Source organism: Hypanus sabinus, chromosome 7, assembly GCF_030144855.1.
Source record: "Hypanus sabinus isolate sHypSab1 chromosome 7, sHypSab1.hap1, whole genome shotgun sequence".
Classification (NCBI taxonomy): Eukaryota; Metazoa; Chordata; class Chondrichthyes; order Myliobatiformes; family Dasyatidae; genus Hypanus; species Hypanus sabinus.
This window is the reverse complement of record NC_082712.1, coordinates 128,782,449-128,804,828: the sequence shown is the minus strand read 5'-3', so window position 1 is coordinate 128,804,828 and position 22,380 is coordinate 128,782,449. Positions and strand designations below refer to the sequence as shown.

At 42.3% G+C, this 22,380-nt stretch overlaps 1 protein-coding gene across 1 annotated transcript in view; it reads left to right on the top strand.

The window, feature by feature from the left end:
* cd81a (CD81 molecule a) overlaps nucleotides 1-22,380 on the top strand; it is an 89,408-nt gene that overhangs the window by 2,248 nt on the left and 64,780 nt on the right. Inside the window, exon 2 of the mRNA XM_059975580.1 lies at nucleotides 5,198-5,312. Within this exon, the coding sequence (XP_059831563.1) occupies nucleotides 5,198-5,312 (115 nt within the window). The remainder of the gene's footprint in view (nucleotides 1-5,197; nucleotides 5,313-22,380) is intronic.

The window sequence follows — 22,380 nt, the reverse complement described above, 5'->3', positions numbered from 1 at the left end:
GTGCTGCACACGTGTTGAGCTGAATTTAAAATAAAAGCTTAACATTTTTGAGTGAATGTTTGACAAGTTATGTGACTGTCCCAAAGTGAGGCAAAGGGACTGATCATTCTCAGCTTTGGTACTGCCGCAGATGCGAATAGTCACACTGCCAGCCAGCCCCACTGTAAGAATGTTGCGGTGGATAGTTTAAGAGAAATGTAACTGATTTACAGTGACCAGTTCTCCTTGGTGCTTTGTAACTGAGAAACCTGTGGGGTGTTGCTTTTCTTCACTGTTTTGATTTCTAACTTGGTTACTTTCATTTGCAGAGACTTTCTGCTGATGGAACCAGTGAGGTTTTAATCATGACATTTTGCATGTATTAAATATAGTATTCTTCCGAAATTGGTGTTGAAGTGAGTAATAGCTTTGGCCTTGCGTTGTCCTGGCCTCAGAATGCTTGCTGTTAACACTAATTACCATATCAGTTTGGTGATGATGTGAGCCAATTCTTGTCTAGCTGAGCTATACACCCTGTTTGTTTATCAGGCTGTACATTTCACAACCAGACTGCCCTGACCATCTGTAAACAAGGACAAAATTGTAAACAAGAGATCCTTCACACACAAAATGCTGGAGAAACTCAGCAGCCCAAGCAGCGTCTATGGCGAGGAAAAAATAGCAGGCGTTTCAGACTGATGCCCTTCATCAGGTTTGGAGAAGAAGTCAGAATAAGAAGCTTGGGGGTGGTGGAGTAGATGGTACAGGCTTATAGGTGATTGGAGAAACTAGTTGAGGGGGAAGGAGCTGCAAGGTGATAGGTGGAAGTGATAAAGAGCTGAAACCCTAAAAAAGAGGGGAGGGGCACCAGAGGAAGGAGAAGGGGTAAGAGGGAGCCAGGATAGGGAAAAGAACAAGGGTGAAGGGAGGGAGAAATTACTGTAAATTATAGAGAGATTGTTCGTGCCATCAGGTTGGAAGGTACCCAGAGAAAATGAGATGTTACTCCTCCAACCTCAGTGTGGTCTCTTCATGTCAGTGTAGGAGGCCATGGACGGACATGGCAGAATGGGAAGTTAATTGAAGTGGAAATCCTGCCTCCTGTGGTGGATGGAGCGCAGATGCTCAACAGAGCAAACCCTGATCTACTTTGGGTCTCACTGATGTAGAGGCAACTTCACCGGGCGCACCAGATGACCCTGACAGACTCGCATGTGAATTGTCACCTCACCTGGAAGGGCTGTTTGGTGCCTTGAACCGGGATGAGGGAAGACCGTAGGAGCAGGCATGGCACTTGTCTTGCTTGCACAAGTGCTGAGAGTGACAAGTGGACAAAGGAATCGTACAGGAAGCTATTCCTGCAGAAAGCCAAGAATGAGAAGATGGGAGAGGTGTGCATTGTGGCAGGATCTCATTGGGGATTAAGGTACAAAGACTGATGTACTGATTGCAGAGGCTCATTGAATGGTAGGTAAGGACAAAGGAAGCCCTATCCCTGTTGTGGAGTCGGGAGGATGGGCTGAGGGCAGCTGTGCAGGAAATAGAGCAGAGAATGGTGATGGAAGTTAATAATCAATGTTAGTGGAAGGAAAACTGTTCTTTGAAGGAGGACATTTCAGATCGGACAAAATCAGTTCACTTCAAAGTGACCCAAGTTTTTAAATTGTACTTAATAGGTTTCAATAGATACATTTATTGTTAGAGAAGTGTATAGAATATACATTCTGAAATTCTTCTTCGCAAACATCCACAAAAGTAGAGTGCCCCAAAGAATGAATGGCAGTCAAATGTTAGAGCCCCAAAGCCCCCCCATCTCTTTAAATAGTTGCCACTGGTGGGATCATCCTATTTTATGAGGATTTCACATTAAGTGGTGTGGGTTCAAATAGCATAGTGTTTTAGCTGTTCAGTGTTCCTGGATGTTTCAAGCACCTGAAATTACAATTGGCTGAGTTCCAAGTGGTAACTTTGTCAGAAGTGTCTTTGGTGGAGGGCAAATTCATTGTTTTGTTTTCCCAACTGTTTATCCAGGAAAAGGGAAGATAGTTCTATGTATTTAGAGAACAGTGCATATTTTAGTCTGTGCTTTCCCTAACCAGGTTCTAGTTTTCTAGAGCAACACAAAATGCTGGAGGAACTTGGCATGTCAGGCAGCATCTATGGAAATGAATAAACAGACAATGTTTCAGATGTCAGAATAAAAAGGTGGGAGGAGTGGAAGGAAGACAGGCTAGAAGGTGATGGGTGAAGCCATGTGTGTGGGAAAGGTAAAGGGCTGGAGAAGGGATTTGATGAGAGAGGAGAGTGGTCCGTGGGAGAAAGGCAAGAAGGAGGGATACTAGTGAGAGATGATAGGCAGGTGAGGAACCAGAGTGAGAAATGGAAGGGAAAAAATAAATTACTGGAAGGAGAAATCATTTGTGCCATCAGGTTGGAGAGTTCGTAGTTTGAATGTAAGGAATTGCCCTTCCATTCCTGAGAATGGCCTCATCAAGGCAGAAGAGGAGGCTACAGACTGACATGTTGGGACAGGAACTAAAATGTTTGGTCACTTGGAAATTCCGCTTTTGGCGGGTGGGGAGGAGGCTCTTAATGAAATATAACCATATAACAATCACTGCACGGAAACAGGCCATCTCGGGCCCCCTAGTCCGTGCCGAACTCTTAATCTCACCTAGTCCCACCTACCCGCACTCAGCCCATAACCCTCCACTCCTTTCCTGTCCATACACCTATCCAATTTTACCTTAAATGACACAACTGAACTGGCCTCTACTACTTCTACAGGAAGCTCATTCCACACAGCTATCACTCTGAGTAAAGAAATACCCCCTCGTGTTTCCCTTCAACTTCTGCCCCCTAACTCTCAAATCATGTCCTCTCGTTTGAATCTCCCCTACTCTCAATGGAAACAGCCTATTCATGTCAACTCTATCTATCCCTCTCAAAATTTTAAATACTTCGATCAAATCCCCCCCTCAACCTTCTACGCTCCAATGAATAGAGACCTAACTTGTTCAACCTTTCTCTGTAACTTAAGTGCTGAAGCCCAGGTAACATCCTAGTAAATCGTCTCTGCACTCTCTCTAATTTATTGATATCTTTCCTATAATTCGGTGACCAGAACTGCACACAATATTCTAAATTTGGCCTTACCAATGCCTTGTACAATTTTAACATTATATTCCAACTTCTGTACTCAATGCTCTGATTTATAAAGGCCAGCGTTCCAAAAGCCTTCTTCACCACCCTATCTACATGAGACTCCACCATCAGGGAACTATGCACTGTTATTCCTAGATCTCTCTGTTCCACTGCATTCCTGAATGCCCTACTATTTACCCTGTATGTTCTATTTGGATTATTCCTGCCAAAATGTAGAACCTCACATTTCTCAGCATTAAACTCCATTTGCCAACGTTCAGCCCATTCTTCTAACTGGCATAAATCTCCCTGCAAGCTTTGAAAACCCACCTCATTATCCACAACACCTCCTACCTTAGTATTATCGGCATACTTACTAATCCAATTTACCAGCCCATCATCCAGATCATTTATGTATATTATAAACAACATTGGGCCCAAAACAGATCCCTGAGGCACCCCGCTAGTCACCAGCCTCCATCCCGATAAACAATTATCCACCACTACTCTCTGGCATCTCCCATCTAGCCACTATTGAATCCATTTTATTTCTCCTGCATTAATCCCTAACGACTGAACCTTCTTAACTAACCTTCCATGTGGAACTTTGTCAAAGGCTTTGCTGAAGTCCATATAGACTACATCCACTGCCTTACCCTCGTCAACATTCCTCGTAACTTCTTCAAAAAATTCAATAAGGTTTGCCAAACATGACCTTCCACGCACAAATCCATGCTGGCTACTCCTAATCGGGTCCTGTCTATCCAGATAATTATTAATACTAACTCTAAGAATACTTTCCATTAATTTACCCACCACTGATGTCAAACTGACAGGTCTATAATTGCTAGGCTTACTTCTAAAACCCTTTTTAAACAATGGAACCACATGAGCAATACGCCAATCCTCTGGCACAATCCCCGTTTCTAATGACATCTTAAAGATCTCCGTCAGAGCTCCTGCTATTTCTACACAAACTTCCCTCAAGGTCCTGGGGAATATCCTGTCAGGACCCGGAAATGTTCTCCCAATTTGTCAGATTTCACCAATGTAAAGGAGGTCACATCAGGAGCACAGTACATTCACAGGTGAACCTCACCTGGAAGGATTGTTTGGGTTCTTGAATGGATGCAAGGGAGGAGGTGAATGGGCACGAGTAGCATTTCTGTCACTTGCAGGGATATGTCCCAGGAAGGAGATTAGTGTGGAGATAAAAAATGGGCAAGGGAATCACAGAGGATGTGATCCCTGTGGAAAGCAGAGAGGTGAAGGAGGTAAAGACATGTCTGGTGATTGTATCTCATTGAAGATGAATCAGGAGGTGGTGAGTGAGTTTTCCAAGCAAGTTTTTAATATAAGTAGCATTAGCTCTGATTCTTTGAGTGATTTCCAGTAAACAAAATACTTCTGACTTGGCTGTTTAATCTTCTCAGAAGTTAAAAGAAGATACAGTTTTATGCCAAAAACTGCCATTGGACCAGTGTCAGTATGTTATTACATACTGACTCCATAACTTGGATACAGAACAAGATGACTTGTGACTATCCAACATTTCCCAGAGATTCAAAACTGGATCACTTCTTTCAGTCTATTAGGTTGAAGTGGTGCTTGACTTAAAATCACTCCAATGGGTGTTTGGGGATTTTGCGGTTGCTTCCCTTGAATCATTCTGTGAAGCAATTCAAATTTGAATATGCACATCTATGACTTGGTTCAAGTCGGAATGCTTAAATTAAGGGTAAGCATAGGTGGCTTGTCCTGATACCTGAGATTTTGGCTCACCTGATGGCAACCTCACTAAGCCGGAGATCATAGAGGATGTTTGATTGTAAGAGAATGGGAGGGGGCAGTAAGTGTACATGGTATACCAACTATGTCTTCAGATAGATCACAAATAAGCCTCTGAAGGAGTATAGCCTCAAATCTCTCCCAGTATTTTGGAGGGAGTGGACATTGCAAATTTCTGTGGGGGTTGGGGAGTGACCTGAAATCTCCTGGTCTGAAATCAGGGTGAGGGAAATTTGGAGGGCGAGTGGAAGTATCAGGGGTTTAATAATCTGTTTTGTCACTTCAGCTTGCAGGAGGAGTGATTCTTGGTGTGGCTCTGTGGCTCAGACATGATCCTCAAACAACTCAAGTACTGAATACACACTTTGAAGATAGGTGGGCCCCAAACACCTTCTTCATAGGTAAGAACTGAGACTTGCATTGTAATGATACAGAAATCAAAATGACTGAATAAGAACAGAGTTCGAGCTGACTATGAACACAGTCTGTCTATGCCATCTGTTATCTAAAGGAACCTCATTTTTAAGTTAAGCAGATTCTGTTAGAGTTGGCATTGTTTTGGAAAAATGTGAGATACTGACTCAGTGGTAAGGAAGGATCCAAAATCCATTGGATTTAATTGGGGTGATCGAATTAGCCTCTGTTTTATTATGCTTGAATATCTTTTGCTCGTCAGAATAAGGGTAGGGCCATTTGGCCGAAGAAGAGAAGCTTTTTTTAAGTAAAGGTGATGTTTCTTTGAAATTATCTGCCCTAGAGAACTGTGGAGGCTCAGTCTCTGAATTCATACAAAATGGAGATTGACAGGTGTATGTGAATCAAGAGGTATAGAGGAAAAGTACTGGAAGATGACAAGGAGAACGATCTGGTGAATATTACAGCAGGTTTTAAAGAGCCAGCAGCCTACTCTGTTCCTGTTTCTCATGTACAGTCTACAGTCTGTTGTGTTCCTGATGATATTAATATAGAGATCAGCAATGCTGGTGGTAAACTGAGGAATTTCCTAGTAGGCATTGTCAGATTTGTGCAAAGAGCAGGCACTACATTGAAACATTGGAAGGTGGCATGTACAGATGTGACAATGTTACGTGGTCAAAGCTTTTATATTGCTTGAAGTACAAAACCAGCTGCTTGTTAGAATTCCTTGCTGGAAATTTAAAGTTGCCATTCTATCAAAATTGAGTATTTTCTCTTAGGGCATGAATTGCAGTGTATTGCATTAGTAGACCTTTGAGTGGCAGTATTTTCATTTTATGTTGCTCTTTCCAACCTCATTATTGTAAAGGACACAAAAAAAATCTAATGTGTCCAAAGACTTATGAGCTAACTTGGATAGTCATGGAGGCAGAAGCTCTTGAATGGAGATGGAAATGTACTGCCTGTGTGATTCAAAGTTCCCCTTTCAGTCACATTTGTGAACTGTTGATGTAGTTTCAGAAGCTGCTTGGGAAAGAGCTGCAGGGAATACAGTGGTTTCAGTGCTTCTGCTTCTATGAGTCATGAAGCATGGAAATTGATCCTTTGACCCGCTAGGTCAGCGTTAACCATTGAGCACAAAGTATGCTAATCCCACATTGTCCCGATCTATTACCATCAACTTCCTGCTTCCTGGATTTTCGCACTCACCTATGCGACAGGGGCAATATACAGTGCCCAGTTAACCTCCATCCTGACTCCCTTCGACGTGCACTGTCACAAAGAGCGTGAAAACTTATATCTGGAATTGTGAACCGAGAGGTGGAAAGAGAAGTTAGGATTGACTGGCAATGATGCTCATCATGTATCTTCATTCATCGTATAGAATATAGAAACAAAAAATGGGAGTTGAGTAACTCAGTTGGAGGATATTGTTATACCAGTAGGGGATGTACAGTCATTGGTATTTGTGCTTGTAACTCAGTAGACAAGGTATTCAGGCAGTGTGGTCTCAGCAGCTGGGCAGTTAAGGAAAGTTGGAAGATAGTGATAGTGGATAGTTTGAGATATTGCTTAATATGACATGGGAGCGCAGTGGTTAGTACAAAGATTTACAGTACAGGCCAGTCAGGTTCAGTTCCCACCACTGCCTGTAAAGGGCTTTTCATTTCTTCCTGTGATGATGTGAACTTCCTTTGACTGCTCCGGTTTCCTCCCACAGTCCAAAGATGTCCTGGTTTGGTAGGTTAATTGGTCATTATAAATTGTGCTATGATTGGGCTAGGGTTAATTCAGGGGAATTGCTGGGCGGTGTGGCTCGAAGGACCGAAAGGGGTTATTTTACGCTGCATCTCAATAAATAAATCTTATAAAATGAATTTTTTGGTATAATGGCATAACAGAAACTTGAAACAATGAGTTAGAATAAGTTCTGGTAATGGTGGAGCCCACATTTGGGATTCAGCAATGTCTTCCTGGACTCTAAAGGAGAAGAACTTTGAATGTGTCTTGGTAGTCTACAGGGATGGAGGTTTCTTTTAAGAAAATAATGATTTCACATTTGAAGAGCTTTCTCCTTCCAATAGGGAGAAATATTAACAGTATTTGCCCACGTGTATACCTTCAGGACGTAGTTAGTAGTTTAGTCCAAATAAAACCCAGGTTATACGGGGAGATTTCATGGATAATGTTAAATGAGATGGGTTTGTGGACAAAAGGCTAATAAAGCAGAGGGAGACAAGGTTTAGGCCTGAGTGGATTGTGGAGGTTGAATCTTAAATTTGGCTTGCTGGGGATGGTGACACATCCAGCTGATCAATTGATCTCCATCTGTCTTAGAAAGTCCATAAGCCCCCGGCACTTGTTGCTTGTAAGGATTGAGGAGAGAGAGATTAAATAAATCTTGCAACAGAATAATGACCAGAGGTGGTCTTTACTGTCCTGAAATTAACAGGTTTTGGCAAATGGCTTCATTAAGTCTGTATTTCTCTTCACTGGAGAGGAGGTTGGTATCAGAGGTAGTAGTGATCTTGTTTAGATGACAATATTATTTGTGCATAGGGGTCTTGGGTTCAGGCAGGGAAACCAGTAAGGCCTTTGTGGCAATATCTAGTTGGATCATAACTGGGATGCTTGCAAACAGAAGTTGGATAATCCATAATTGTTTGTTTCTATCTTGGGCCAATACCTCCTGACTTGCTCTGGAGGTAATTGTTCACCTGCATCAGCATTCAATGGCCAGAAGCTGCTTTTGATTCTGTTTGAAAATGCTTTTACTTTGGGATGTTGGTATCCTTGATCCATAATTATACTTGTGTTAGCAGTTTTACACTAACTAGGATTCTGCGTTGGAAGCGCACTCTTGTTTGTGAAATAATATAAAATTGAGCATTCTTAACACTGGTAAGTCGTGTGTTTCATCTTCCTCTCCATTCTGTTTTCTTTCACACTATTTGAATTGCTCAACATTTGAGGTATTCATTGAGGTTGATTTTAGTACTGAGAGTAATGACTTTGTCTTGCATGTCTTGGTATTGTCAGTGAATGCAAATACTAAAACTACCTGGCATTTTTCCATCAAACATAATTCATGGGTTCATTAGAGATACCACAGTAGCAGTTCAAATGTGTGCAGTGAAAATCACTTCAAGTAATCCACTGCATCTTTCTTCTTGGGCAAGTAGCAGGTATATGGTCACCATGTCTGGTAAAGTAGGGGGCTTGTGTTGTACTTTAACCTTCCTACATTTTCCATTACACTTTCACTAATACAGCACAAAGATGCTCATGCTTTCGTCTGCAGTTTTGGTGTTGAACAATACTAAGGTAGCCTGCCTCTAAGATCTCAGAATTGTGCCTTTTGGCAGCTGGTCCTCACAAACCTGCAGATGTGGTTTATAGTCATTCCTTGAGATCTAAAATAAATACAATTATGTTTACATAAATTATTTTATCTGCTTAAAACTGACACCTAATTGTATGTTCTGCACACCCTTATATGTAACTTATGCTATTTTTGTAATATTCAGAATTGTTCCATCTTAAGAGTTGGAGTAATTATTTAGAAGACCCATACAAATCACTGACAAGAAAAGAGAATTTACGAAGACTAGATTAAATTGTTTTGTTAGGTGCTGTGAATTTCATTGTTGGTTACTAGGTGGTTCTGAATCTGTCTAAAATGGTGAAAATTCCAAGGGTCACTAAGAAGATCTTTTGATTTGTGTCGGTCTTGAGATGCAGGAGCGTTTAATATGTGCAATGCACAGTTAATGCCTTGTCTGATTTAAAATCTAACTTGGCATTGCAATGGTTGAAAGTGTCTTGTGGTTGAGCACATGTCTGGCAGGCATCATACATAGGTTTGTAATGTACACTGGTATGCCAACAATAACTTGGCCATTGTTCACTAATTTCTAGGCTTGGGAATCCAAGTATAGATACTGTCAGAATGAAAGGTCATGTTGAATATTTTGCCACCATCTGTAAATTTGGCTTCTCTGTAATTCTAAATTATGCTCACCTGCTTCTGAACTAACACCTTATCTGAACTAAGGGCCTGAAGCATTTTGGATTTCAGAGTTTTTCAGCTTTTGGAATATTTGCATCTATTATAATTAGATACCTAGGGAGATGGGACCCAAGTCTAAACATAAAATTCATTTATGTTAACGTATACAGCTTATGTAGAGCTGGTGTGAAGCTCAGTGTGAATGGTTTGCAGTTGGAGCACAGTCTGATGTGATGGAGCTGGGTCTCCACAAGCTGTCAGAGTTGAATGACTGTCTCTATTACTGGGTTCCAGGTTACGATTAGCTTCATAACCTCCATCGATTTCAAACGGACATCTGTTCCACAGCAACTACGGTGGGAGGAGGGGTAGTTTTAATATAATTTGTGCATGAAACTATTACCTTCAATTTTTGGTTTGTCATGATAGATCTTTGCTCCTTTCATGATCAATGATATAAAGCGGCATATCTTCACCCTGTGATGAATCCACCATTTCAATATACAATTGAGATCTTCATTTTTCACTTTATGCAGTGATTTTCTATTTTTCATTAACGTGTTCATTTACATATGAGGTCACTTCTCAGAACTGTCTGTAATGCACAGAGACCTGAGCATCACCTGGGAACCTTCACTGTGGCTTGTGGAATTTTCCATTTGTGACATCGTGTAAGGATTTTAAAAAAAACGCAACAGCAGCTATGGATTTCAGAGTTTTCAGAATTTGGAATTTTGTATACGGGATGTCCAACCTGCATTGGTGTTTGTGTTCTCTAATTTTATATATGTAAATACATTCAAGAATGAGTGGAAAACACCTACAGAAGTAGAAAGAATATGGCTTAGATTCTTGTGCTCCCAAGTTCTGTGTTTTTTGCATTATCAAAAGGTCAGTTTTTTTTTACTAAAATATTCTTTATATAGTATTGTGCACATGAAAGCTAATGCTGCTGCTTCAGGGAAGCACGCAAATGAAAAGTTGCTAACAGTCAATCTTGAATCAATGTAAATAATTCTTCTGTAGAGTTTCATGCTATTTGAATTAATTTGCAGATTTTCTTTATTTTCTGCCCTCCATTTTGTGTTCTTCCATCGTCCAATTGGCACTGAAGACTTGTAATTTATATTTACAGTAAATTGGTCTGCTCGTTATCATGCTAATCACAAACCCATCTGCTGTTTGTGGAATATATTTTAGTAAATGAAAATACAAAAAAATTACCTATGTGGTTTTAGATTACGAGTGAGGCTTCAGAAATTGGAGATGGGTATGGGGGTGGGGAGACAGCATGGTGATATCAGGAGTTTTCAGTTTGCTGTTATAGTTTCACCTTTCAGTTGGACCTGACTTGATTGGAATATGGACACTAGAGTTGCAAAAATTTGCCTTTCTTATTAAAAGATCTAGCACAATAACAGGCCCTTCCAGTCCAGTGAGCCTACACTATAATGTTACCAGTTAACTTACTAACCTGTAGGTCTCTGAAACATGGGAGGAAATCAGAGCACCCAGTGGAAACCCACACGGTCATGCAGAGAACATACAAACTCTTTACAGACGGCCATAGAATTGAACCCAATTTGCTAGCACTGTAATAGTGTTACAGTAACAGCTACGCTACTATGCTGTTTATAGGAAGTGCAACTTTTTGTGACTGTTGGTCTACTTTTGGTTGGGGTGGGGAGTAATCTGTGACACTTGAAACAACATCCCTGCAACAGACTTTCAGCTATTTAACTCAAAGCTGAAGATTCCTTGCTAATACTTGTCTCCAGTGTTTTCCTCCTCTTAGAATTTGTGGCTGGATGTCATATTTAACAAAATCTACACAGACGCGGGTCCTGCACCCACCAAGTCCTCAATCAATAGGCATTCTTTTGTACTAACCTTGCATTTTTGTTACTTTCTCGTTTTCATTAACTCGCTCCCTTCCTGCCCCTTAACCAGATTCTACCCTCCACCCATAAACTAAAGGCAATTTGGTAGCCAATTGACCTGAAAGCCAGCATCCAGAAGAAATGGAGATTCACAGAATGAACCTACAAACTTCACACAGACAGCATCGGAGGTCTGAATTCAACCTGTATCTCTGGTGCCCGCAGCCACTCAACTGGCTGTGTATCTTGTCACATGGTTAGATTGAAAGACGCTGGAAATTTTTTGTTACATTAATTGCTGCCTTCATGTATCAGTAACACTTCAACTGTCTCTTGCTTTTTCTTGATCTGTTTTAACTATCATTTGGTATAAACTGCACCATTTCGGATTTTGTTCATGTCTGTGGAGAGTTTGATTCATCAATTTGTGTGATTAACTTATTGGGATGGATTTGTGAAGGGTATATCATCAACTTAATCTGGTTACATTATTTGAGAATGCAGCCAACAAGTTGGACCTTGGTTCATGTTTATAATGGGCAAATGACATTGGAAAGGGAGAAGGCTATGCTTTTGGTGCCTTACTCCACTGCCATAGGGAAGGGGGGGAGGGAAGGTGAGCTGCTGTGAGAAACGAGCTCTCTCCTGGGACCCTTTGGTCAGCTGAGTTCATCCACCATTCTGTATGTGTTGTCCTAAATGTCCAGTATCTGCAGTCTCTCATGTCTTGCAGATTGAAAAATTGATTACCTTTATAGAGGATTTGTATACAAGTGTTACATTTCAGGGTTAAAACAAAGTAAGATACAAAGCCTTATTTTTACAAAATGTAACCAACATCAGACCTTTGCTAATTTTTGCCCATCTAAAATAAACTATAAGAGTGTCTGGGGTTGTGCAGCTCTGAGCCTTGACTAGTTTTACTCGCCAGTTAAGTGGGAGCTTGAGTACAAGTCAAATAAAATAATAAGGAAGAATAACAGAGGATGAGGATGACTATGTAAATTCAGAGTAAACTCGTTGTCAAAGCACATGTACATCACCAAATACAGCCCTCAGATTTATTTTCTTGTAGGCATACACAGTAAATCCAAGAAACACAATAGAATCAATGAAAGACAGCACCCAACAGAACGAACAGACAATGTGCAAAAGAGGACAAACTGTAAATACAAAAGAGAAAAAAATAATAACAAACAAGCAATGAGATAGTCCTTGAATATAAGAAATAGGAGCAGGAATAGGCCTGCTGAGCCTGCTCTGCCATTCAATAAGATCATGGCTGATCTGGCCATGGACTCATCTCTACCTACTTGCCTTTTCCCCATAACCCTTAATTCTCCTACCATGCAAAAATCTAACCAACCATATCTTAGATATATTTACTGAGGTAGCCTCCACTACTACATTGAGCAGAGAATTCCACAGATTCACCACCCTCTGGGGGGAAAAGCAGTTCCTCTTCATCTTTGTCCTAAACCTACCCCTTCTAAATCTTGAGGCCATGGCCCATAGTTCTAGTCTCACCTATCAGTGGAAACTACTTTCCTGTCTCTATCTTATCTATTCCTTTCACAACTTTGTATGTTTCAATAAGATCTCCTCTCATTCTTCGGAATTGCAGCGAGCACCATCCCAGGTGATTCAATCTCTCCTCATAGTCTAACTCTCTCATCTCTGGAGTCAACCGTGTGAACCTCCTCTGCACAGACTCCAAACCCAGTATATCCTTAAGTAAGGAGACCAGAACTGCATCCAGTACTCCAGGTGTGGCATCAAGAGTATCCTGTACATCTGAGGCATGATCTCCCTTCTCTTGCATGCTGTGCCTCTAGCAATGAATGCCAACAGCCCATTTGCCGCCTTAATGGCCAGCTGCATCTGCAAACCAACCTTTTGTGATTCATGCACAAACACTCCCAAGTCCCCTGCACAGGGGCATGCTGCAATTTTGAGTCCGTAGTGAGGCCATAGGTTGTGGGAATAGTTCAGTGATGGAGAGAGTGAAGTTATCCCCTCTGATTCAAGGGCCTGATGATTGAGGGGTAATAACTGTTTCTGAAACTGGTGGTGTTGGGTCCTGAAGCTTCCTGATGGCAGCAGCAAGAAGAGAGCAAGGTCTGTGTTGTGGGAATCCTTGATGATCGATGCTGCTTTCTTGGTGACAGTGCTCCTTGTGGATGTGCTCGATGATGGGAAGGGCTGTATTCATCACTTTCTATGGATTTTTCAGTTCCTGAGCATTGGTATTTCCATACCAGATCACGGTGCAGCCAGCCAGGATACTCTCCATTGTACATCTACAGAAGTTTGTCAAAAGTTTTAGATGACATTCGTATTTCAATTCATATTTGAAATTGTGCAAATGGAAGAACTAATGTAGTTCTTCCTACTGGTCAAGAAAGTGGCTTGACCCTGTAAAATTATAAAAGCTGCTTTTATTTCGTTATCTAACTTTCTCAGGAATTTATCCTGCCTTAAAGGCCAGAACAGAGGCTTCCTTTGTAACTGCAAATCAATGTCCCTTCACATACATGGCATTTTAACTCACAGCTGAATAAGGACATCACACAGGTAAAGCTGACAGATAAACTTCCCTTAGTGACAGCAGGAGGGACCATCCTCTCTAGTGATGAGACCCTTGCAGCATCTTTCAAATCCTTCCACTCTTAGATTTTTTTTTCTTGACTTTCTTCACTAACTAGTAATATTAAACAAAGTGCAGCAGTTAACATAACCTGAATTGTTGTCCACTATGAGGGCTTCTGGACAAAGTTAAAATAGCCAGTTAGTTTTGCGAAACATCGTGTGATTTTTTTTTACCCTGAGGGTGAGGGGGATTGGTCAATTCTGGGGATTATTCAATCTCTCTTATAAACTTGCACATCTGGCAAGTAATTGAAAGATGGCGTTCAATGCAGAGAATTTGCATTCTCTGCAATGCAGAGAGATTGCTAAGAAGGAGCTGGTCTAGTTCAGTTCAGAGCAAATTTGGAGTAAAATTGCCGCCTTTACTAAATAATCCACCGCCATAAAAGTGACCATTAAGAAATTGAAACAAACACATGAGATTATTTCAAGGATGGAAGAGGAAAGTTGGCAGGTTATGCTGAACGTGTATTGAACTAGGTTAAACCACACGTCTGCATATGTTTGTGGTTGTCATATTACAGAAAGAATAATGGAGAGGGTGATCATCAGACTTATTTATGCACAATGGAAGTACAAGGGAATATATATCAGGAAACGATTAGCAGACTGGGTCATCTATTTGGTCAGCTTGGAGAAGACTAAAATCATGAACATTTTTGATATAGTGCATAAATTTTTCACTTGTGGAAAAGAGTGTAACTAGTTGACATCAATATAAAATAGCTAACAGGAAATTCAAAGGGAACTTCTATACGCACAGAGTAGTAAAATGTCAAACTATCTATCACAAGAAGGTGCAGCGAGCAGTGTGATTACTTGTAATGCAAGGCTAGATAAGCCTGTGAGGGGAAGGAGATAAAGGGGTAAGCTGATAAATTTAGATGAGGAAAGAAGAGAGAATATACACCAATGTGGACCAGTTGGGCTGGGCTGTGTCCATTATGGATCTTCCATTTGAAGGACTTGCTGTTTCCATACCAAGCTGTAGCACAAACGATCAATATACTCTACACCACACATCTATTGAAGTTTGTTAAAGTTTTAGATGTCATACTAAATCTTCACAAACTTCTAAGGAAGTAGGGGTTCTGCCGTGCTTTCTTTGTAATGGCACTTGGTGGGGGGTCCGGTATGGAACCTCTGAAATAACACTGAGGAAACTTAATGTTGTTGATCCTCTCCACCTCTGATTTTTTCCCCAATGAGGACTGGTTCATGACCTTAGATTTCCTCCTGAAGCAAATAATCAGCTCCTTGGTCTAGCCGACATTGAGCGAGAGGTTGTTCTTGTGGCACCACTCGGCCAGATTTTCAGTCTCCCTCCTATATGCTGATTCATCACCGCCTATAATTTGGTCAACCGTCAGTAAACTTGAAAATGGCATTGGAGCTGTGCCTATCTTCACAGTGATAAGTATAAAGTGAGAGGAGCAGGGGGATAAGCACACAGCCTTGTGGTGCACCTGTGCTGATGGGGATTGTGGAGGAGATGTTGCCAATCCAGACTGACTGGAGTCTGCGAGTAAGGAAATGAGGATAAAATTGCACAAAGCATCATCCCTCCCTACTGAAAAGTCTTCCCCCTTCCAAAACACATTCGTTTATTCTGGCTTCTGCTCTTTCATTCCTGTACTAATGAAGGGTCTCGGTCCAAAATGTTGACTACCTGACCTGCAGTTGCCCTGGCAAGTAGCTAGGAATAGAAACTCTCCTTGCTTTATGATCCAGCAATCACAGCTGCAGTGAAAATTTGATTTGAGCAGACTTCCTATTCTGCTGTCCTGTCACAAGACCATAAAGCATCTAATACAGATGTGTGGACAGACATAAAACAATGTCTGTTTATTAGCATTCTGAAAAGTTGATGAATGATTCTGACGTTCATCGCTCTCAGAAGTATTATTGCAGATGGGACCAGCCATCCTGGCACCATCTTGTTATTTATGTGTTGACTTGCAAAGTGTTGGTGACAGCCACATTACGGGGGTCTAAAGGTAGCTTTAAGTTTGTGTAAACACGTTCTTCATGATTTCCTGTCGGCTTACATCCTGGTCTAAGTGTTCAGAACGTAGCCACTAGTGGTTTTTTTAGCATATAGGGATAGAATTTCTGGTCGTCTTTAGTCCATGTTGATTTAAAAGCAGCCTTAGCGTATACTTCTTGAGGTTATGAGCGATAGATATTTGAAATGAGATTTTGTTTTGTGATGCGGCCTTCTGCTGCTTTGGCAGGTCGTGAGGGTGAGACTGTTTACATTTTAAAAGATGTTCATCAGATGCAGCTTTGTGTAGTGGGAAGCTGAGAGCACTATTTAATGCATTTAAGAATTAGAGGATATCCGCAAATGATTTATCTAAACTTGCTGACTCATTGGAGACCAACCTCAAAGCTGATTTAAGCCTTTGACTCATTCTTCTCCCTCGAGACTGCTGTCTGTGTCTGGAGGTTTAGAGCAAACTCTTCAGTGTAGCGTGACAGTGACAACTGGCTCCATCCTTTTCAAAAGCAAAAGCATCCTGCCTTCTTACAAGGATGTAGTTGTTGCTCTTTCATTTCCTGCCCCCTTTCTTTCCCTAGTAGGGCAAGGGAGAACACAGCACTGAAGAATTCATTCTTTTGCCTCCTTTCTCTCTATCTCACTCACCCTTTCACACTCCTCATATGTGAAATGAGTGTTTCCCTCCCTCCTCCCTCAGGTTCTGCTCCTGGGATTTGTTGCAACAGTCTAGATGGAGAAAATGGTGGGCTGTTTCTGGGATGGGATTGGATGGTGCACTGTTCAGTTATGGTTCAGTTTCCTGCTTGAGCTGAGTGGTGGAGGGAAAGTCCTGGGTTGCAACATATCCTTTCTGTAAGTCAGGTCCCTGGTGGCACGAGTGCATCTGTACAATCTGTTTATACCTACGTACATTTTTGTTTGGTGATGTGCTGAGTGTTGACTGGAAAATATGAGCACTTTGAGGGAGACTGTGGAATAGTTTGCCTACCTTGCAATAAACATCTGTTTTATGAGACTTGTGGACAGTGAAATGCCAGACCCAGTACAGCTATTCCAAGTTACTGCATTTAACTGTTTTTTGTCAGTCTGACTTTGGGCTTGCAGGACTCCCTATATTTGCTCCTTTTTCTCCCCCCACCCCATCCTTAATGGTGTGCTTCTGGTGTCCTCTATGACAGCATCCAGTGTTTACCCCCTTTTCTGTGAAGAAACTAAATTTCTGTATTTAAAAGGCAGACCACTGGTACAGTCTTTAAGAGACAGATGTTGGCACTTGTCTCCGTGGGTGATGAGGTGAAAGCAATAGTTTTATTTCCAATTTCCTGAAGCTGGATGCTTCAAATGAATAAATAGCATTCAAGAGATCAGGATGTGTGCTGCTAGTGCGAATTGTAATGAAGCCAAGACAGGAATTGTAGAGTAAAAATGATTTGCATTTTCTGATTAACATTTACTCATGGGGGGGGGGGGGCAGGGGGTTTGATTAATGAAGAAGTCTGACGAGGGATTTGCCTCTATCTGATGTTTGGATCCCGACTGGAGTCTTTGGATTCCAGGTGTATTTAAAACACATGGCAGAACCACTTCTGTCTCGAATCCTAATAATCTGCTGTTAAGAGCCCAAGGTTATGATTAACCACCAGCTTGTTTTATAAAATACCACATTATTAAGCTCATCCATTTTTGATTGGGTAACAGATTTTGTCAGCCATCTTTATCTGGAAATTGTTTCCCTCTTCCCTCTCAATTATTCCGTGCTGTTGTGTAGCATTCGGAAACTACCTGAGCTGCTTCAGCTATTACTTTCTTATCAAAGGGTGAATTAATGGCGTTGTCGAAGTATTTGTAACGAGCTCAGCCTGATAAACGTAGGGAGAATTTTGTGATGCACAAGCAAATTCTAGGTGCATATTGGCCTGGGATAAGAACGGATTAGAAGGATAAAGGATGGATCATATTAAACTGTCTTCAGCCACCACTCTGCCTGTAGTATGACAGGTGCAACGTTGCATTGCTGCAGCCTGAGAAATCATCAAAGTACAAAAACTAATTTCTCCTACCTTCGCAATGTCCACATTCCTCCATCTTCCTCATTTATGTGCCTACCTAAACGCCTCTTAAAAGCCTGTAATGTTTTTGCCTCTTCCACCATACCAAGCAGCATATTCCAGACATCCACCAATCTGAGTAAAAATCTCACCACTCATATCCCCTTTGAACCTACTTCATCACCTTCAATGCATGCCCTCGGTATTAGACATTTCTACCCTGGATGAAAGATGCTCCCTGCCTACTCTATCTGTTTCTCGTAATCTTACAAGTCTCTTATCAGATCTTGCCTCAGCCTCTGATGCACCAGATAAAAAAAACCCAAGTTTGTCTTGTCTGTCATGAAAGCTCACATCCTTCTGATAAAACCTTTCTACACCCTGTCAAAGCGACATCTATCCAAAAATGGTGGGGTGTCCTTTTGGAAGAGGACAGCGAGGCTTGAGAGGAAGTGCGGCGGCGGCCATTTTCAAATTGTCCAATTGCTTCTCAGATCGGAGTTTTGAGAGGCGGGACTGCGCAGGCGCGTGAAGGAGGCCCGGGAAGGAGGGAAGATATATAAAGGAGATACTGAGTGAGGTAGTTCTCTTTTGGAAGAGGACAGCGAGGCTTGAGAGGAAGTGCGGCGGCGGCCATTTTCAAATTGTCCAATTGCTTCTCAGATCGGAGTTTTGAGAGGCGGGACTGCGCAGGCGCGTGAAGGAGGCCCGGGAAGGAGGGAAGATATATAAAGGAGATACTGAGTGAGGTAGTCCTCTTTTGGAAGAGGACAGCGAGGCTTGAGAGGAAGTGCGGCGGCGGCCATTTTCAAATTGTCCAATTGCTTCTCAGATCGGAGTTCTGAGAGGCGGGACTGCGCAGGCGCATGAAGGAGGCCCGGGAAGGAGGGAAGATATATAAAGAACGCCGCCTTAAGAAGCAGGCAGCGGAGTGAGCCGGGCGCAGAGTGTAGGGCTTGGGCTCAGAGGGCTTAGGCGGAAGAGGGCACAGTAGGTTTATCTTTTAGTTCTTGTATTTTCAGTTATTTGGGAGGTATGAGTGTGAGGGCAGCTTGTTGTTCTCGGTGTTGGATGTGGGAGATCCTGGATTCTCCGAGCCTCCCGGACGTCCACATCTGCGCCAGGTGCGCCGAACTGCAGCTCCTGAGGGACCGAGTTAGGGAACTGGAGCTGCAGCTCGATGACCTTCGCCTGGTCAGGGAGAGTGAAGAGGTGATAGAGAGGAGTTACAGGCAGGTGGTCACTCCGGGACCACGGGAGGCAGATAGGTGGGTTACAGTCAGGAAGGGGAAGAGGCAGGTACTAGAGAGTACCCCAGTGGCTGTACCCCTTGACAATAAGTACTCATGTTTGAGTACTGTTGGGGGGGACAGCCTACCTGGTGGGAGTGACAGTGGCCGAGCCTCCGGCACAGAGGACGGCCCTGTAGCTCAGAAGGGTAGGGTTAGAAGAAAGAGGTCCATAGTAATAGGGGACTCAATAGTCAGGGGCTCAGACAGGCGTTTCTGTGGAGGTGACCGGGAGTCCCGGATGGTAATTTGCCTCCCTGGTGCCAGGGTTCGGGACGTTTCTGATCGCGTCCAAGATATCCTGAAGTGGGAGGGTGAAGAGCCAGAGGTCGTGGTACATGTAGGTACCAATGACATAGGAAGGAAAGGGGAAGAGGTCCTGAAACGAGAGTATAGAGAGTTAGGAAGGCAGTTAAGAAGAAGGACCGCAAAGGTAGTAATCTCGGGATTACTGCCTGTGCCACACGACAGCGAGAGTAGGAATAGAATTAGGTGGAGGATGAATGCGTGGCTGTGGGATTGGAGCAGGGGGCAGGGATTCAAGTTTCTGGATCATTGGGACCTCTTCTGGGGCAGGAATGACCTGTTCAAGAAGGACGGGTTACACTTGAATCGTGGGGGGACCAATATCCTAGCGGGGAGGTTTGCTAGGGCTACAGGGCGGACTTTAAACTAGTAAGATGGGGGGGCGGGAGACTATTTGAGGAGACTATGGGAGAGGAGGTTAGTTCACCAGTGGAGCAAGTAAATAGACAGTGTGTGAGGGAGGAAAGGCAGGTGATGGAGAAGGGATGCGCTCAGCCCGAAGATGTAGGGGAGAAGAAAGAAAAGGATAATAAATTTGAATGCATTGTTAGGGATGGAAAGAGAGGAGGAGATGGAGAGTATCTTAAATGTATCTATTTTAATGCTAGGAGCATTGTAAGAAAGGTGGATGAGCTTAAAGCGTGGATTGATACCTGGAATTATGATGTTGTAGCTATTAGTGAAACATGGTTGCAGGAAGGGTGTGATTGGCAACTAAATATTCCTGGATTTAGTTGCTTCAGGTGTGATAGAGTAGGAGGGGCCAGAGGAGGAGGTGTTGCATTGCTTGTCCGAGAAAATCTTATGGCAGTGCTTTGGAAGGATAGATTAGAGAGCTCCTCTAAAGAGGCCATTTGGGTGGAATTGAAGAATGGGAAAGGTGCAGTAACACTGATAGGAGTGTATTATAGGCCACCTAATGGGGCGCTATAGTTGGAAGAGCAAATGTGTAAGGAGATAGCAGATATTTGTAGTAAACACAAGGTGGTGATTGTGGGAGATTTTAATTTTCCACACGTAGACTGGGAAGCTCATTCTGTAAAAGGGCTGGATGGTTTAGAGTTTGTGAAATGTGTGCAGGATAGTTTTTTGCAACAATACATAGAAGTACCGACTAGAGATGGGGCAGTGTTGGATCTCCTGTTAGGGAATGCGATAGGTCAGCTGACAGATGTATGTGTTGGGGAGCACTTTGGGTCCAGTGATCACAATAGCATTAGCTTCAATATAATTATGGAGAAGGACAGGACTGGACCTAGAGTTGAGATTTTTGATTGGAGAAAGGTTAACTTTGAGGGGATGCGAAGGGATTTAGAGAGAGTGGATTGGGTCAAGTTGTTTTATGGGAAGGATGTAATAGAGAAATGGAGGTCATTTAAGGGTGAAATTATGAGGGTACAGAATCTTTATGTTCCTGTTAGGGTGAAAGGAAAGGTTAAAGGTTTGAGAGCACCATGGATATTAGAAATTTGGTTCAGAAAAAGAGGGATGTCTACAATAGATATAGGCAGCATGGAGTAAAGGAATTGCTCAAGGAATATAAAGAATGTAAAAGGAATCTTAAAGAGATTAGAAAAGCTAAAAGAAGATACGAGGTTGGTTTGGCAAATAAGGTGAAAGTAAATCCGAAAGGTTTCTACAGTTATATTAAAAGCAAGAGGATTGTGAGGGATAAAATTGGCCCCTTAGAGAATCAGAGTGGTCAGCTATGTGTGGAACAGAAGGAGATGGGAGAGATTTTGAATGATTTCCTCTCTTCGGTATTCACTAAAGAGAAGGATATTGAATTGTCTAAGGTGTGGGAAACAAGTAAGGAAGTTATGGAACCTATGACAATTAAAGAGGTGGAGGTACTGGCGCTTTTAAGAAATTTAAAAGTGGATAAATCTCCGGGTCCTGACAGGATATTCCCCAGGACCTTGAGGGAAGATTGTGTAGAAATAGCAGGAGCTCTGACGGAGATCTTTAATATGTCATTAGAAACGGGGATTGTGCCGGAGGATTGGCGTATTGCTCATGTGGTTCCATTGTTTAAAAAGGGTTCTAGAAGGAAGCCTAGCAATTATAGACCTGTCAGTTTGACATCAGTGGTGGGTAAATTAATGGAAAGTATTCTTAGAGATAGTATTTATAATTATCTGGATAGACGGGATCTGATTAGAAGTAGCCATCATGGATTTGTGCTTGGAAGGTCATGTTTGACAAACCTTATTGAATTTTTTGAAGAAGTTACGAGGAATGTTGACGAGGGTAAGGCGGTGGATGTAGTCTATATGGACTTCAGCAAAGCCTTTGACAAAGTTCCACATGGAAGGTTAGTTAAGAAGGTTCAGTTGTTAGGTATTAATGCTGGAGTAATAAAATGGATTCAACAGTGGCTAGATGGGAGATGCCAGAGAGTAGTGGTGGATAATTGTTTATCGGGATGGAGGCCAGCGACTAGCGGGGTGCCTCAGGGATCTGTTTTGGGCCCAATGTTGTTTGTAATATACATAAATGATCTGGATGATGGGGTGGTAAATTGGATTAGTAAGTATGCCGATGATACTAAGGTAGGAGGTGTTGTGGATAATGAGGTGGATTTTCAAAGCTTGCAGGGAGATTTATGCCGGTTAGAAGAATGGGCTGAACGTTGGCAGATGGAGTTTAATGCTGAGAAGTGTGAGATTCTACATTTTGGCAGGAATAATCCAAATAGAACATACAGAGTAAATGGTAGGGCATTGAGGAATGCAGAGGAACAGAGAGATCTAGGAATAACTGTGCATAGTTCCCTGAAAGTGGAGTCTCATGTAGATAGGGTGGTGAAGAGGGCTTTTGGAACGCTGGCCTTTATAAATCAGAGCATTGAGTACAGAAGTTGGGATGT